The sequence below is a fragment of the Ooceraea biroi genome, chromosome 5 (genome assembly GCF_003672135.1).
Source record: "Ooceraea biroi isolate clonal line C1 chromosome 5, Obir_v5.4, whole genome shotgun sequence".
Classification (NCBI taxonomy): Eukaryota; Metazoa; Arthropoda; class Insecta; order Hymenoptera; family Formicidae; genus Ooceraea; species Ooceraea biroi.
In genome coordinates, this window is record NC_039510.1 from 6,512,458 (window position 1) to 6,528,295 (window position 15,838).

At 45.2% G+C, this 15,838-nt stretch overlaps 1 protein-coding gene across 2 annotated transcripts in view; it reads right to left on the reverse strand.

Moving 5' to 3' along the window:
* The window catches only part of LOC105287539 (protein vein), a 318,479-nt gene that overhangs the window by 54,643 nt on the left and 247,998 nt on the right, over nt 1-15,838 (reverse strand). For both annotated transcript variants that reach the window (XM_020034337.2, XM_011353130.3), the window contains exon 4: nt 6,366-6,474. In XM_020034337.2, the coding sequence (XP_019889896.1) occupies nt 6,366-6,474 (109 nt within the window). The remainder of the gene's footprint in view (nt 1-6,365; nt 6,475-15,838) is intronic.

Below are 15,838 nucleotides of genomic sequence, written 5' to 3' on the forward strand. Positions count from 1 at the left end.
CGGACGTCGTGTTTTACGTGACACTGTGACGCGTTGCGTCGTCCTTTATATATCGCCGACATTTTGCGGCTGAATTACGCAATACGGTCGCACGGAGTACGGTCGTAAAGAGGGGTTGGTTCGGTGCAGATGCCGCTGGTAGACAGCAGGAAGAACGGTGGTGAGCACTTTGAACTGTTCTCTCGCTCGTCTGCAACCGATTACACCGGAAGCCAAGGGCTACAAATGGTGCACGCGGCTAAGATGTTAAACGTTGCCTGCGCCGACTAAACCGACGATTCGCGGTTTCTCGAACGATCCTGGCCACATCTATGGCGAACATCGTGGCAGCGCGTCGTAGCAGCGGTCTGGAAACGCGGAGTATATTTGTAGCGAGCAAGAGAGAGAAAGAGAAAGTTCCTGTCCCCTCCCGGAATGCAGAATCTTATCGAGCCGACGATAAACCGTGTCTGCGGTCGACACGTTGCATTCAGCCGACTTCGCATTCGTGCGTGGAAAGGCGAATCCCCGAAATGTGAATCCTCGCAAGCACGAATACTACTAAAAAATTGAAATACTTGATGAATTCTTGAATGCATCGGGAAATGCACGTCCTCGCGCAAAAGTTCAGCGACTCCGGAATGGCGTGATGCTCATCGATAATGATGAGTAGTGAAGTGTCCGCGTCGACCCTCTCGACGCTCACCCCCTGGCAAACAGTCGCGAGCAGTACTCAATGTGTTCCTGAATTGCATGCTCACAATCGCGATGCTTGCTCGCATATTTCCAGTTTACGTGACTATCGCGTATTCATTCGGAAACTCGGCATATATATGCGTAGATAATTCATTCGCAACATTTACGTTATTAAATGACTATGACTGCAAAAGTGTAGTGTCTGTTAAAATAATACAACAATTGTAAGCGAAATCCGCTATAATTATTTCTTCATTTAGCGATGTCTCATCTCGACGTATAGCGATAACTTACATATTTCTAAAGATTAAATTTCTAAAGATCGTGAACTGCTTAAGTATAAAAAATTTATTTAAAAAAGTAAAGTATCAATAAGAAGCGTTAATATTTGAGATTATCAACAAACAACAATATCGAAGAATCTTGTCATTTCCAGCATTTGATCGTATGCGACGACTCTCTCTTTCTCTCTCTCGCTTATGATTTCTCGCTTGATACACACCGCGCAGAGAATACCGGGGTGCGCGCATAATTTACATCTCTCCGAGACTTTACGCCGTCCGCGATCCATTTTACCCCCGATGAAACATATGTGTAGTGCGAACGTATAAGCGAATTCGCGATCTCTCTTTACCGCGGATGAGCGCGAGCGAAGCCGCACGCGGAAGATGTATCGCGCCGAGGGACGTTGCGTGCCACGCGAACTTCCGATATAACATTAGGAAATTTTGGTCGCCATCGTAACTTTTCACATTTCACAAAGTTAAGTTCATGGAAATCGATAACCGGTACAATTGCAACGCACACTCGATCTTCCCGCGAGTTCTCGCACTTTCCTTCGATCAAGAGCGCCGGCCGCAATTTAATCTTTTCGAACGAGTTCTTGCGCTCACGAAAACGGAGAACGCGAGTAACGATGGGACATACATTACGGGACGAACCATCGTCGTCTCGCGCGCGCTACATTGTACTTCGCGGGAAATATTTCACATTTCCGCCGTATATTATCGCTACATCGTCGCTATCACCGCCGTAGAAATAATATCATAAATCCCGGGATACACATAGAGAACTCCCCGCGGAATCCTACGGCGCGCGCTATCGCCGACCTCCCTCAAAAATAACCGCGCTTTGTAAGCTTATAAGAATTTTTCCCGGATTGAAATTTTTCCTCGATATTGACGTTTAATTATTTCAAATTCAATCAGATCGCACGAATTAAGATATATCATAATTTAAACAATTATGGATTGTTTAACGCGGTACGAAAATGCCACAGAAGAACGTTGTTTTCAATAAAATAAGACTTTTGAATTTTGAGAGAGAAATAGGAGAAAGAGAAATTTAACATTTTATCGGACAATTCTGTCTCGTTAAAATCGTCCCATTTTTTCTCGATCGATTTATCGTGTCCAATTTGTTCTACGTCGCTATCGCGAGAACGGACAACGTGAAGGACTTCTGGACGCGTGCATCATTATGGATCGCCTTAATGCACCGCGACAGACAATGTCGCTGCACGTATTCGCTTTTTTTAATGTATTCCCCCTCGCGAGAATGAAGACTGCGCAGAGCTTTCATCACGTCGCGTGAGCTACCGGACGTTTTTCGCACAAAAGCTGCCCGTTAAAATAACGAGCGACACGAGAAAGAAGACATTGCTTCCGCCGGTCCGACCGCTCGCGACTGCATTGCATCGCTCGCGTTTCGTGCCTGCGCAATTTTTTGTGCCTCCGTCATGCGTTCCTTCTTCATGCCGTGCATAGGTTTAGGATTAAGGAAGTAGATATTTGCGGGGGACAGAAAGAAGATTCTTCTCTACAATGCAATCGAGACTGACGCAAGACTCTATTAAAACATTTATTTTTTAATCCCGTGATTTCGATTATTTAATTTACGAACCGGAATCGAGTTAGAGCGCTCGTGCTAAAATTGTTAAGTTTGTTTAAGTATCAGCGGAATAAATATGTATGCATAAAATATAATTTCTGCATTTATCTTTTTTCTGTAAGAGAGTTTGAGATGCGAAATAAATTCCATTAGGTTCTTAGGGCTGAGAGAAGTTCTTCTAGGACGCATATGTCCTAACAAATCAGAAAGGGTTAAAATTCAAAGAGTGTTCCTTGTTGCATCTACATCCCGATGATCCCCAAAAAGAGAGCAATTAAATCTCTCTAATGTTCAAGTCAATCTCAACGACAAGTGTGATCACACTAACGTCGATAATTACGTAATGGCCTTAATTACCCGCGAGCAGCAGGGGAAGAAGCGTTACGTAACGAGGGATGACCGCAACGGGTGCGAAACCCCATGCCGCAGGGGGGTTACAGTCGCGCAGGCACATATTTTATACAGCAATTTGGCCGTAAGCGGTAAGAACGTAAAGTTAACAAGTCGTAGGAGGATGGGGAAGAGGAGAAGGGGTGCCGAGCTAACAGAAACAAACGAGAAACCTCCCCGCACAGGTGGCGGCGGACGGTGGTGTTCCGTGTCGCGCCACTCGAGAGGGACGAGAGTTGCCTTCGGGGGTGAGATTTACGAGCGTTGCCCGGCCGGCGCGAAAAAGTTTACATTTGCGTGCATCCCTCTTTCTCCCGCCCGCGCTCCGCCGGAAGTGACCAAGGGAATTGACGGTGTCGTGACGATAAAGCACAGCCGCGATAAACTGAATTCACAGTCGCAACACAACGTTCAGACGCTCGCGTAAATTAAGTTTCATGATTATTGAACGACGAAGCTTTACTTCTAGAGCGGATTTTACCTCGTGGAGTCTTAATTATAATTTGATCTGGACAAGATATTTGATACGAGAAGTTCACGGCTACGAAACAATACGGTCGATATTTATTCGTAACCTTTCTACTGTTTTTACATAGCCGGTCGGTTATATTTCGTTAGGCTCGACATTACGTCACGTAAGATTTTTCTGTGAAAATGTGGCTGCGGAATTTCTGGGAGCACAGTCTGCGCTCGCGCGCGGAAAATTACCGAGAAAGGGATATAATAAAGGCATTTCGTTTGCCTTTAGTTGACCCGGTTTCGCTATTAATGTCCTGAAAAAACCCGGCGAGCCTGCCGAATACGCGTCGTCAGTGTAGCGTAGTTGGAATTTCTGACAAATCGACGTGCATCCGATGTGTGCGTAGCGCGAACGAGCGCGCGGACTGCTGGTGACCGGCTGGAGAGTCCGGCCGGAGAACATTTCACGAGCAAACTTTTTTAATTAAATGGGGATACTCGGGCTACGCGGCGGATACCGATCAATTTGATACACGCAAGGGGGCGAGAGGGGACGGGAGACCGCCAAGAAATTTAATTTTCGGAAGCATCGTTCAATGAATGAAAAAAAAAACGATGATGGAAGTAAGGTCCAGGTCATTTCGGGAAATTCGCTCGGTGCCTGGGGGCTGCCGAGCATTTTGCATCGGTCCGTTCGTAATATCGAGAATCAGCAATCGCGCGCGATTCAATAATTTGATCTTGAAGGCCGAACTGCGAATTGTTCGAATCTAAAAAGTTCGGCAGGCGGTACGCGAATACTCAATCGCGAGATCGTGTTCACGGAAAATACCGCTGCACACCAGCGAGGAATATAACTGGGAGATATTAAGCATCCTCCTCCGGTACTAATAAAAGAGCATGGAAGTATCAATTGTGGACTTTATAGCGACCGGGCACGAGACGGCGAAAGAGCGTACGAAAAAACGAACGGACGGAAACGAGCGCGGCAGAAATAAAAGGCGCACGTATAAAGGACCAATAAAAGTGCGCGCGGATCGAAGGGAAGATAAATAGAAACGACTGGTGCTCGTCGAGCCACCGGAGAATTTGGAAGAATGCGAACAGGAAAAAAAACTATCCCTGTCGCCAAGACTAACGGGGAGGCGAAGGAGAAAGGAAGGCGAGAGGAAAGTCGAAGACGTCAGTCGCGGAGATACTTGAGGGAAGAACGGAGGCAGCAAGAACGATGCGGGGTAGAGGGAGATCTATAGAAAGTATCCGTTCTTGTGAAAGAGGTATCACGTAGAAGGGGTGGCGGAGGCATGCGGGCACCTAGTAAGGGTAAGGAGCATCTATGAGGAAATAGAGGAGAAAGCGTCCACGGGAAACGGGACGAGATCGCACTCCAACGTGTGTACCGAGGAAAAATAGTAGCGGCGGCTCGACCGGGGTCCGACGTTTTCCGTCGACTATCGGACCTCGACCTCTCGCTCAATCGACGGCAAACATCTCGTGAAACCTCGTCCGACCTCGTGGTTGCCGGTAGCCGTTAACTCGTCGGCAGCCGCACAAAGGAGAGTAACAAGGGAGCTCGATTTCGCGTGCACTCTCTCTCGAGTCGAGTGGAGACTCGAGTCCACGTGTGCGAGAATTTTTCTCGTCGTAGTTGTGCACACCTACACGCACATTCATTCTTTTTCTTTCTGTCTCTTTTTCTCTCTCGCGTTCTTTCTTTCTTGTTACTGTTTGCTAGTGTATATTGTTCGATAATGTGTCAGGTTTCTATACATTTCATCTAATGAAATAATAAATATTATCTTTACATGTCTGTTAATGTCTGCAAATACTGCTTAATTTATTATTCTTTCCTTTTTATTCATGTTTTAGTGGTATATGTACCATCTATCTATTACGATTGCTCTCGAGAGGGTTGCCTCGCTAAAGTACCAAATAAATATTTTCTTGCTTTTTCCTTTGCTCTGTACAATGTTCTAAAATTAATAAAATAAATTTTAACGATAGAATTTTTTTAAATAAATTTAAAATTAACGGTCTTTCGATTTTTCGATGTAGTCAGATAAATTTGCTAGTGTTGAAAAGTGAGAGAGAAAGAGAAGAATAATTTTGAATCGTTTGAAAGTTAAGAGACAACACACGCGATAAATATAGTTTTGGATTAGCAGTTACGATTTCTGACGCGAATAAACCTTTGTTGAATAAAATGTACTATTGCTGATCGCACAGTTACTGGCTACCTGGCTTGGTGAGCGTTCAATTGATGAGCGATCATGTAAAACGGATTAAATCCAGTAAGATAAATGTATGGTAAATTTACAAAACGCGGTACGTTCGAAATATGTAAACACGTTTCGTCCAAACTGATGGATTTTGCATACATATGTTTTCGCAGGATTTAACCTACTGCTCAATTGTAATACTATAAAAAAGATTCATCCGGCCGTTTATACCATTTACACTTGTGAGCATATTCCAGTGTGCAGTTTAGCTAATTTTATTTTTCATTTTTCTTTCGAAAATAAACGTTATTTCAAATCTTTTTTTTTCAACTGCGAAAGCAATATTTATAATGACTTTTGTAGCGACCTCTTTGCAAAAAATTCATTATTTATTTTATTTCATTATTTGTTTTAATAAAGTCGTTTTATCTGTTTAATGCATTTTCAGAAACGTTATCGACGATTACATTTCCAATAAACACGCTTTAATTAAAATGATTTCGAAATCACTTGCATATTTCATACTTACAAAAAGTTAGTGATCAAATGTGATTATAGTCAGACACTCATACATCATCTTTAAATATTTAGCAGCTTTTACAAGAACCGGAGCGAACAAATTTCTTCCAATTGCAATCGTTCGCGACACAATGAAAAAGATAAACGTATCAGATAATCTGGAAATTATATTAATATCGAAAGAATATTATCGACAGAATATTTTTTGCTCACCTGCATGCTGGTTCACCGACGGTCTCGAAAAATAGGCAGGTACCACCGTTCATGCAAAAGTCCCCTGCAATTGGACAGGGCTGTTCCTGCCGCGGCCACGCCGCTGTCGCTGTAACCAAAGAGATATGCTATCGTTAATCACATGTTCCCATAACGTAATTTATAAATTCGTTACCACGGGAAAATATATAGATAAATACTACGCACCTCATTTCCGAGATGTAGATCGAATTTGTATCTGCTTTGTAACGAGCTTTCGATTAAGCTCAATTATAAAAAAAAAATAATATAAAAGTATTTAAAAAGATAGAAAGAAGTATTTTGCGAAATCAGTGTGTAAAGAGATTAATAATATTATCGCGCGAAAAAAATATGCAAATATTCCCACAAGCGAAATGCAAACAGTTCTATGTAAACTTTAAAAATCATATTCTGCCTCGCTTACGCAATGATTCGCCCGACGTATACGTATACGTATATAATAATGCCCAAAAAGATGCACTCGCATCTCTTGTGCGATCGGGGAAGAATCGCGCAGAGGAACGCATTCTGCGAGTCTGCGAGGTTGCGGATGAAAATTTTCCATCTTTCGCGCTTGCGGTCGTTTTGCGACGTAGTACCCGGTAATGCGCGTTAGCGTGATAAAACGAGGCAAGCGCCGCGGCAAGATGGAAAATGCATGACGCTGCTTGCGGATGAAAAACCGCTCGCGGATTAAACACGATGGCGCATTCAATGAGACCAGAATGCGCGTTACTAACGCCGCGCGTAATTAACTCTCGCGTTGCGTTACGAGTCTCTCCTGTCGGTGCATGTTTGAACGTTTCGCAGATTCTCGCGTAAAACTCGACTGCCGCCGGTCGCTGGTGCAGTCGAGTTACTGATTTGATGATTAATTTAATTTAATAACGGGTGCATCCATTAAAATATCGTTAAAATAAACTGTGACATTCACCGCAACGTTAATCGAATCGAGAAAGAAGGAGAGAAAGCGAGAGAGAGAGAGAGAGAGAGAGAGAGAGAGAGAGAGAGAGAAGCTGTAAATCGCGCTAAACACGCAATTTCTGCTAATTGAACGCTCGAATGAGAGAGGGGAAGCGACACCGTGAATTTTTTAGCGACAGATATTGGAAACATTCGCGCAGTCAAAAATCTGTTATCCGGCGCGCATATCGAGTTTATCTACAGAGAGCGATGTGCGAACAAGGATAAAAGAATTGCATCTGCTTCGTGGGGAAGGGAGAAAGGGAGGAAGGGTTGCAAGCTGTCGACAGAATCGATACTCAACCCCCTCGCGCGCGCGCGCCCCTGTACACCGAAAAGTTGTTGCTTTCTCGTCGGCATTTCCGCCAGGCCTCCGCTCCGCTCCGTTCGCTCGCTCGTGCACGCCAAAACTTTTTTTCCGCGCGCAAAGAGGCGAGGGAGAACACGGTATTCATAATATTCGCTTACGAAACACCATGAAATGCCACCGTGCATTTTCATCCCTCGATCATACATTTCTTTCACCCCTTCTTCCATCCCTCCAATCACTCACGTGGAATTATTTTTTGCCATGCAAATGCCAAGAGTTGCCATCTCAAGCGGAAGCGATTTATCCGGCCGCTTTATGAAGATCACGGAGCATCGCGCGCGCGCGCGCGACCCTCGAGGGTTCTTCGCCGATCTTTGACCATCCGCGGCTGTTTCTCCTTCCTTGTCACTTTTCTCGTCGCGAAACCGCAACGTAGGCAACGATCGCACGACGACGCTGACACGTACGATAGCCGTCCTTCGAACGGATCGCTGCGCTTGCGAAGGATAATTTTATTACAACGGAGAATGGCTCGGGCTCTCGCCCTCATCTCGAGATCGTGCGCTTGGAGCCGCTCCAACGCGACATACCGTATCGCGATGCATTAAACGGGGAGTGGACCCGCGTGCGTATAACAGTCTGGCGGCCGTTGGATTTCGCCATTAGGCGAAAATCGTCCGCCGTGGTGAAGTCTTTCCTCGACGGAAGATTGATGGACGCGAAGGCGGACGTAACATAATACGTTTATGTTAAACTCTTTCCGCAAAATCGTAAAAGATCGTTGCACAAGGAGGCCATGGTCTTCCCGGCTGTCGTAGCGTGACATAATCTCGCGACTCAATTGTGCCAGCAGAAAAGAATATATATACCCTCGTGTCGCGCTTACGTACGCCTAACTCCGTTACAATTAGCCCGATTGACGCCGATAAAAAGCCCATTTTACGGAATTGGCTTGAACTGCCGCGAGCGAGAGGAGGATTCGACGGAAAAAGCTCTCGCTCGGATTTCCGCTCGTACCGCCCGGCGAAAACTCGTGTGGCAAACTTCAAACACGCGCGCGGGAAGGTATATCTGTTAATTGCAAAAAGTTACCAGTCTGCGCGGACTGGCTGGACGTGCCGTATTAAAAACCACGCGGCTGTACCGTCTTTGACGAGAACGGAGGCGGACGTTAACATTCGTCCGGACGTGAAACGTTCGCTCGCTTGGGCGAACTCGCGCCGGGGGCAGCGAGCTTTCGAAAGTGCCATTATTATAGCCGGATTAGCAGTTCGCCACCATTCGGTCGGTCCGGCATTATCGCGCGCTTTGCGAGCGGAATTTCACCCGGGCAGCTTCAGGAAGCACCGAATTAACGCTCTCCTTGCCATATCATCCCCCGCGCTGCCCCTCATCACCCGTCGAGTCTCATCGCCCTTTTTCGCGCGCGCACGTTTCTTCTCGTTAACTCGTTAACGAGCAGAAGACATTTCGCAGCGAAAGCTCTCACCGGCTTAGCTCCGACCAGCTGGTGCACGCGGGAAAAGCGTCCCACCGTGCGAAATTTCAATTTTCTCGTCGCCGATGCGCCACCGGAAACGCGCTCCCATGCATTTACGTTGGCCGAAACGTCGCGCAATCTCCTTTGCCCTTTCCTGATGGGATTGGCTCTTCTCGTTGTTCCACACGTTGTAACGACGTCCGCTAATCCCGAATACGTACGAGGAGAATGGTTTTGTACTGTGTTTCCGGTATTAGTGGAAGGTGAGCGTTAAGAAGGGCGGCGAATTTTTCCGATGGCGATTTGCCTTGAAAGGTAGTTTTCAACGGACAACCGTTCTATACGGTTCCCGCCGCAAAAACGCTTCACGTTAGTTCTTGAGAGCTGAATGTACTTAGGATTATTACGGTTTTCAAATAATTTCAAATAATATGTGTCGTATAATTACAAGTTTTTTCCTGACACTGAAAGTTCCTTTTCATGCGTCCAAGAGTCGCCGGCAAGTTCGGAAAATCAAAGTTCAACTAAAACTCTGCCGGCAAGTTTGCCCAAACCGTTATTTGCGGAGAAGTGTAAAAGTGGAAATTAGTAGCGTTTGGAGATTGATCGATCACGCGCGTGAAACTGTATCCACGTTAATCAGTAACCATTTCATGTTAGCGTACAGGCAATTGGGTATCAGGTGCTTTCGCTAATGCGTCTTCACCTCGTAGCAGACTAGCAGTACAATATCGGCAAGGTGTTTGCGTGCAAAACTAGCATATTCATCACCGTCACCGGCACTGAACGTGCACTAAGCCTTATCTATGCAACGCGAGTTTGTTGAACTCGCCGGTTAAAAATTAAACTGGCATCACTTTCCGAAATATATTTTTAAAAAACTTTGATAGTTTTATATTGCATTCTAGTTTATTACGTTTAATTGCATACTGACAAATTTACCTGCAGACATGATATGTACTCTCACACTTAGATAATACTCATTATTACATAATGATACAGAATTGTTCTCCAGCAATTTAACAGCTCAAACTTGGAGAACGAGTAGGAAGAAAGCAATTTTAATAACGATGATTATGGACTTGCACGATGGAGGCGCACAAATGAGGTGGAAAATGCTCCTCGCGCTTAATCCCGCGTGTGTTTTGTTATTTATCCGTTCGATTATGCCGCGGCGCGCGCCTTGCACGCTGGAAGCGCTAACCGCGCGTGAATAAATGATGCCGGAAAATTGAATCGGCGCCTGAATTCGGCCGGGCGATGTTCTCCCGCCACGCCGTTGTTCTCGCCGCTCCCTTTCGAGGCCGCATCGCGGAGGGGTGGGTTGCCCCCGGTTCAATTTCCTAACGTCATTAGTCATCGGGGCGAGTTAGGGGCTATCGCGCGCGCGACACGCACGATCGTGCATTATCCGCGCCGAGCTCACGGCTCGTCGCGGGTGCTACCCCGCGCGGAAATAAAACGTCGCGACTTACGCGACGCCGACGTCGACGTCGAGGCCGAGGCTGCGGACGGCCGTTTGTAACTCGTCGCAATGCGCTCGTGCACGCGAAATCGTTACACCGCGTGGAATTAGTTTGTAAGGATGCGATTTACAAGAACACCGACAACGACAAACGGTTGCGGAGATTTATGCGTACGGCGAGGGCACGGAGGAAGGGTGGGACGGAGGGTGGAACGAGCTAGCATCGAAACGCGCTAGTATCGATTCGAGAGACGATAACATGCAGCTATTTGAATTCGCTTCGGCCCGCGCGACACGGCTTGAAATTCAATGAAAATCCACCGACGATAAAACTTCTTGACACTGCGAACACAGGTGAAAGGGGGGAGGGAGGTTCGTCAATCGCTTCGTTTTATTGAACGTAACGCGGTTTCTCTCTCTCTCTCTTTCTCTCTTCTAATTCTGTTTAATTTCAAAAGCATAATTTATGTAAAAGTGAACAAACATAATTGTAGACTTCATTTAGATTTCCGTGAAGTAAAGTGAACGCGGCAATTTAAATTCGCTACAATTTAAATCCGCATTGCCGTAATGAGAAGAGATAAATAAAAAAAATTGAAATTCTTGATTTTTATGTTTTATTTTTGTATTCAGACGTATCGCTTTACAATTATATTCTTCCACGTTTTTCCATCCGCGAATTCCTAACGCAACGTCTGAACAGCGTGAGGCGTGCACACAGATCCAGATGGACTCGGCAGGAAATTTTTGTTTTAATGTCGAACGATATAGCTCCAGAGATTGCAAGCATGTCGACGTGCGGCACAGGCAACGCGCTTTGAGGTCCATCGTTTCGATGGTTCTTGTTTTCGTGAATTTCCGGCCGGGTGAGAGCGTTTCATCGGGATCGCCTCCGCCGGATTGCGCCAAACAAAAGCGTGGAAAACGGTTTCAGCACGGAGTGCACGGACGATGCATTGTTTGGACACTATTATTGCTGTTACGTCCATCGGATTTTCCAGTTACATGCCGGCGGGTGATCGAGAGGACCTGTCTCGTGACACGGGAGGCCCCTCAGCGCTAAAGATAGACAGATGGCCATTTTACTCCATACACACGATATGCTTCGGGATTAACCATTAAGCGTATCGTAGAATAAATCGATTCAAATCGGCCCTGTCCATCCTCTCGTCTGAGAATCGCGCCTGTAAATTATTACGCGACTCAAACGACCGATCTCATTGGGCGCTGATTTGGAAGGTGACAATCATTCTCTCTGATTTATTTCGTAGCCGAGTGCGAGTGCGAAGCCATTTGAATTTACATAGTGAGGTCCATTTGAATTTACAACTGCGAAGTCTGTTAAGATAAAGAGTTCTCCTCGTGAAGTACGCGCTTAAATACGTTATTGATGTGTTTGCGCGTCATGCAAATATTTATCTAATCCGCAAACTCGAAAATGCAGTTAATTATTATAGGCCGTGTTGATATTCCATGGATGAAGTCACAAATGCGTATTAATTTATTGATGCGTTATACTGGACATTTGCTTTAGCAATCGGTCAAATAGCTTGTATTACATATCTCGACAGTGTACAGCAGGCTGATAAAAAAATCAGCAGCTTTTTGCTAAACAAAGCGCAACGCTTTTAAAGCAAACGTTCTACTCGTTTTGCGATAGGTTTAAATTTTACAATTTTTAATTATATTACAAACGCGACATTGTTGGCGTTCGTAGTAAGTGAGAAGTAATTAACCACTATGCACATCAGTGAACATAGAACAAAATAACTCCGGGACAAATTAAATTTCCTTGGAAAGAATTCTCTCGCTCTTTTACTGGATGCGAAGTCGATCGAGCTTTCAGGTTGCGACGCAAACGGAACGCGGGGAAAAATAGGAAAAACCGCTATGTACAACGATGACGACGACAAGCAGCATTCGCGAGAGGAAAGAATAAGCAACGACGTGTTTGTTCGTCGCTAAAAGGTGCTGAAAGTCCTCTGTACGTGCGACGACGGCCTCGAATCGAAACAGGCGTAAACGGGAACTGCAGATTCCTCTCGAAGCCGCTTTTGAGGACGCGTCCTTCGTGCACACGTCGTCGGCGACGATAACCGTTCATTCCTCGTCACCGGGATTACACGTCGCGGTCCAAGAAAAATGGTACAATTGCGTCGGGCGCAGAAACGAAACGAAACGAAGGAAACGGAATGTCAATAATGTCTGAATGGCGCGAGAGTCTCGCTCGAGAAAAAAGCCCGCTCGTAACAAATAGTAACAACGCCAGAGTTCGGTCTTAAACGTACAATCGCGTGCGCGTTCTACATCCGCGCGCGAATTCGTCCATTCATCCGCGAAAACGTCGTTTCTCATCGCGGCGAAAGAATTCGCCTCACTGGAGGAATTGCAGCACGGGAGAGCGGCGGCATTGTCTCAGAAGCGGCTACTCTGGAAAAACCACGGCCTGCTGACATGAATCTTGCTCGTTGCACCGTGTCGAACCTCGCGCAAAGCGACGAAGGCAATGAGATGACGTGGAAAGCGTTCGCTATTTACGTCTAAAAAAGACGCATATAAGAAAGCTCTGTCGTAATGATCACGAGAAAGTAAAATTGGTTAATTAAATAAGTCCGAAGTATTTTAATCCTTCGTTCATAGCTTAATTTATTTTCATCTAAAGAGAAATCTGCAAACTGTGTATTTCCAAGTTGAGACGAACTGTTTTCGGATTTGGAACTTGCTGAAACCAAATTTGCTTATCCTCTTTTGTAACACAGAAAAAAATCAAAGATAAAAGATCAGAAATTTCTTTAAACTATCTATTTTTTTCTCTTAAAATTGAAATCGTCTCTTTTTTAGAAAATAATACAATTTTTATCTTAATCTTCAAGGTGATATGTAAACTTAACAATTTCTTAATTTTACCTCTTCAGTTGCGGTGCACGCAGAGGTTTCAATGATTTTTGAGATATCCGTCTGCGTCGCGTTGCAGTTGTTGTATGTTCGCGGAAACGTAGGTTTGCGTACGATGCAATGCAAATTTCGCTGCGCCGTTAGTACGGGCTGTCAGTTAGGTAATTATTACGCAGGCGTTGTAATTTCAAATGCGATTGTACGTAGGAGCGACGTAAATTTCGCCGACCATTAATAGCCGATTCGGAACGCCAGCCCGATTCTAGAGCGCTGATGAACCCTAGTTGTTAATTACTCATTTCGGCTTTCGAGACCGATTGACAGAAATGACAGCTGCTGTTACGTTGCGCGAATGTGAATGCGAGAACGCGACTTTATATTATATTTCACTGTTTTTGACTGTCAAAATGAAACGGGCGAGACACACCGTTCTCCCGCGAGTAGCGGAAAATTGCAATTTATCGAGCACACCGTAGAACGAAATAAAGTCGAAGTCCGCACGCGTGTATACACTTGCAACTGAAATGAACGAAATCCACAATTCGCAATAATGTGTAAATCAATTCGGATTGCTGCCATTAATCTTATATTTATCGGGCGGTATTCATCAATCTCCCGCTACCGATGAAATCGCAATAATGCGCGGATATCCAGGGCTTTACCGGCAGATCATTAAAATTTAACGACTCGCGACGTCATTGTCCTAAGCGATCACGCGGTATTAACTTTGCGCCGCTACACTTGCGCGGCATCAGCGTTTGAACGAAGATACAACAGTTAAGATCAAATATTGTGCATATTGTGTCTAGCAACGGTTACGTCATATACAATGAATGATGAGCCAAAATCCGTTCACCATCGAACGCCGCCAGGGAATTAGGTTGTTTATCGCATCCGGAATAAAGCCCGATATATTTACGGACCATGCTCTTGCAGAAATATTATGGCGCAACATTTGGCGCGGGTCTACAAGGCTTCGACCCCCCGCAGCGGTGATAAAATAAAAGTGAGCGATGAATCGGAGAAGATTGAAGGGCTATGAACTCAACGATGGAGAGAGAAAGAGCAAGAGAACGCGAGTGCGTTTGTCCGTCGACCAGCGGAATTCCCCTCGTTTTTCCCTTAATACTCTTTTTTCTTGTGGTAGCCCGCGTTCATCCCCTTTTCCCGACGTATCGACGCCCTCGACCGACGCCGACCGACAATCGATCATACGCCGATCGTCACGCGATTCCGCCACCGGCCGAAAACTCTGGCGGTCATTATCTGGCTGGTTCCTCCTTTTTTCAGCGGCCCCCCTCGCCGTTGTTGCGCGATCGAAAGATACGAATTGTCTCCAGCCCTTCTGCGTGTCCTCTCTCCGGGCATTTGTGACCTGGCTTGTAAAAATCATACTCGCACTCGGGCGCGCGCGCCTACCGATTTACACCGGTTTCCGAACACGATGAGCTTGAACAGGATCGATTTCACGGTTCTCTGTACTGTTCTCTTTTTTTGTTTTTTAATAAAATTCCACGGACGACCGGTTGCTGATCCTTTCTGTGACTCGTCAATCAAAACGGATTTTACATCGGTTCGCACATGGTCGGTTGAATCTTTCACCCGGTCGTTCACGAATTCAAGAGAATATGATGTTTGATGAACAGGAATGCGTTTAAATCTAATAAGTCGTCGATTTTTACGCGAATGCAATCAGTCTAATTAATATCTGATAAATTATGTGCAAAGGTATTAAACAAAAATATATTGTTAGCACTGCTGTGTTTAAAAAAGAGAACAAAAGAAAATGCTGGCTGAAATAGTAGGTGTATCATCGACGGATCAATATTGTAAAAATTGGAACAGTTGATAACTCTGCGATATTTTTTATATATTAATTTCGTTCAATTATTACGAAAAGGGAGGAGTGCAGATATGAAATTATTGATCATTATTGGTCAGATATTGTTAGAACGCTGGCGTTTTCGACACGCCAATACTCTTCGCTGGGTTTACCTTGTATAATCGACATTCCGATGGTATTATTTAAGGTAAAACGTTACAAAAAATGCTCTATAACAATTCGTTCGGCAGTTCGTAGCTCAAGTTAGGATGAATTTTCCATCCGACCATCTGGGAATACACGCGAATACGGACGTCTAACTCGCTTGGCAGTAGTGCAGCCCGAAACTGATCAGACATGCAGGCTCCGTTCTTCGTAGCGCGCGCAGCAGACTTTTAATATTTAATTCACGATACTTTGCGTATAACCGCATGACACCTGACGTCAACTTGGCGTATTCTCATCGTTCACGTGCATTCCGTTATTTTCTGCGCGAACAGAAGAATACGCTAAGAAG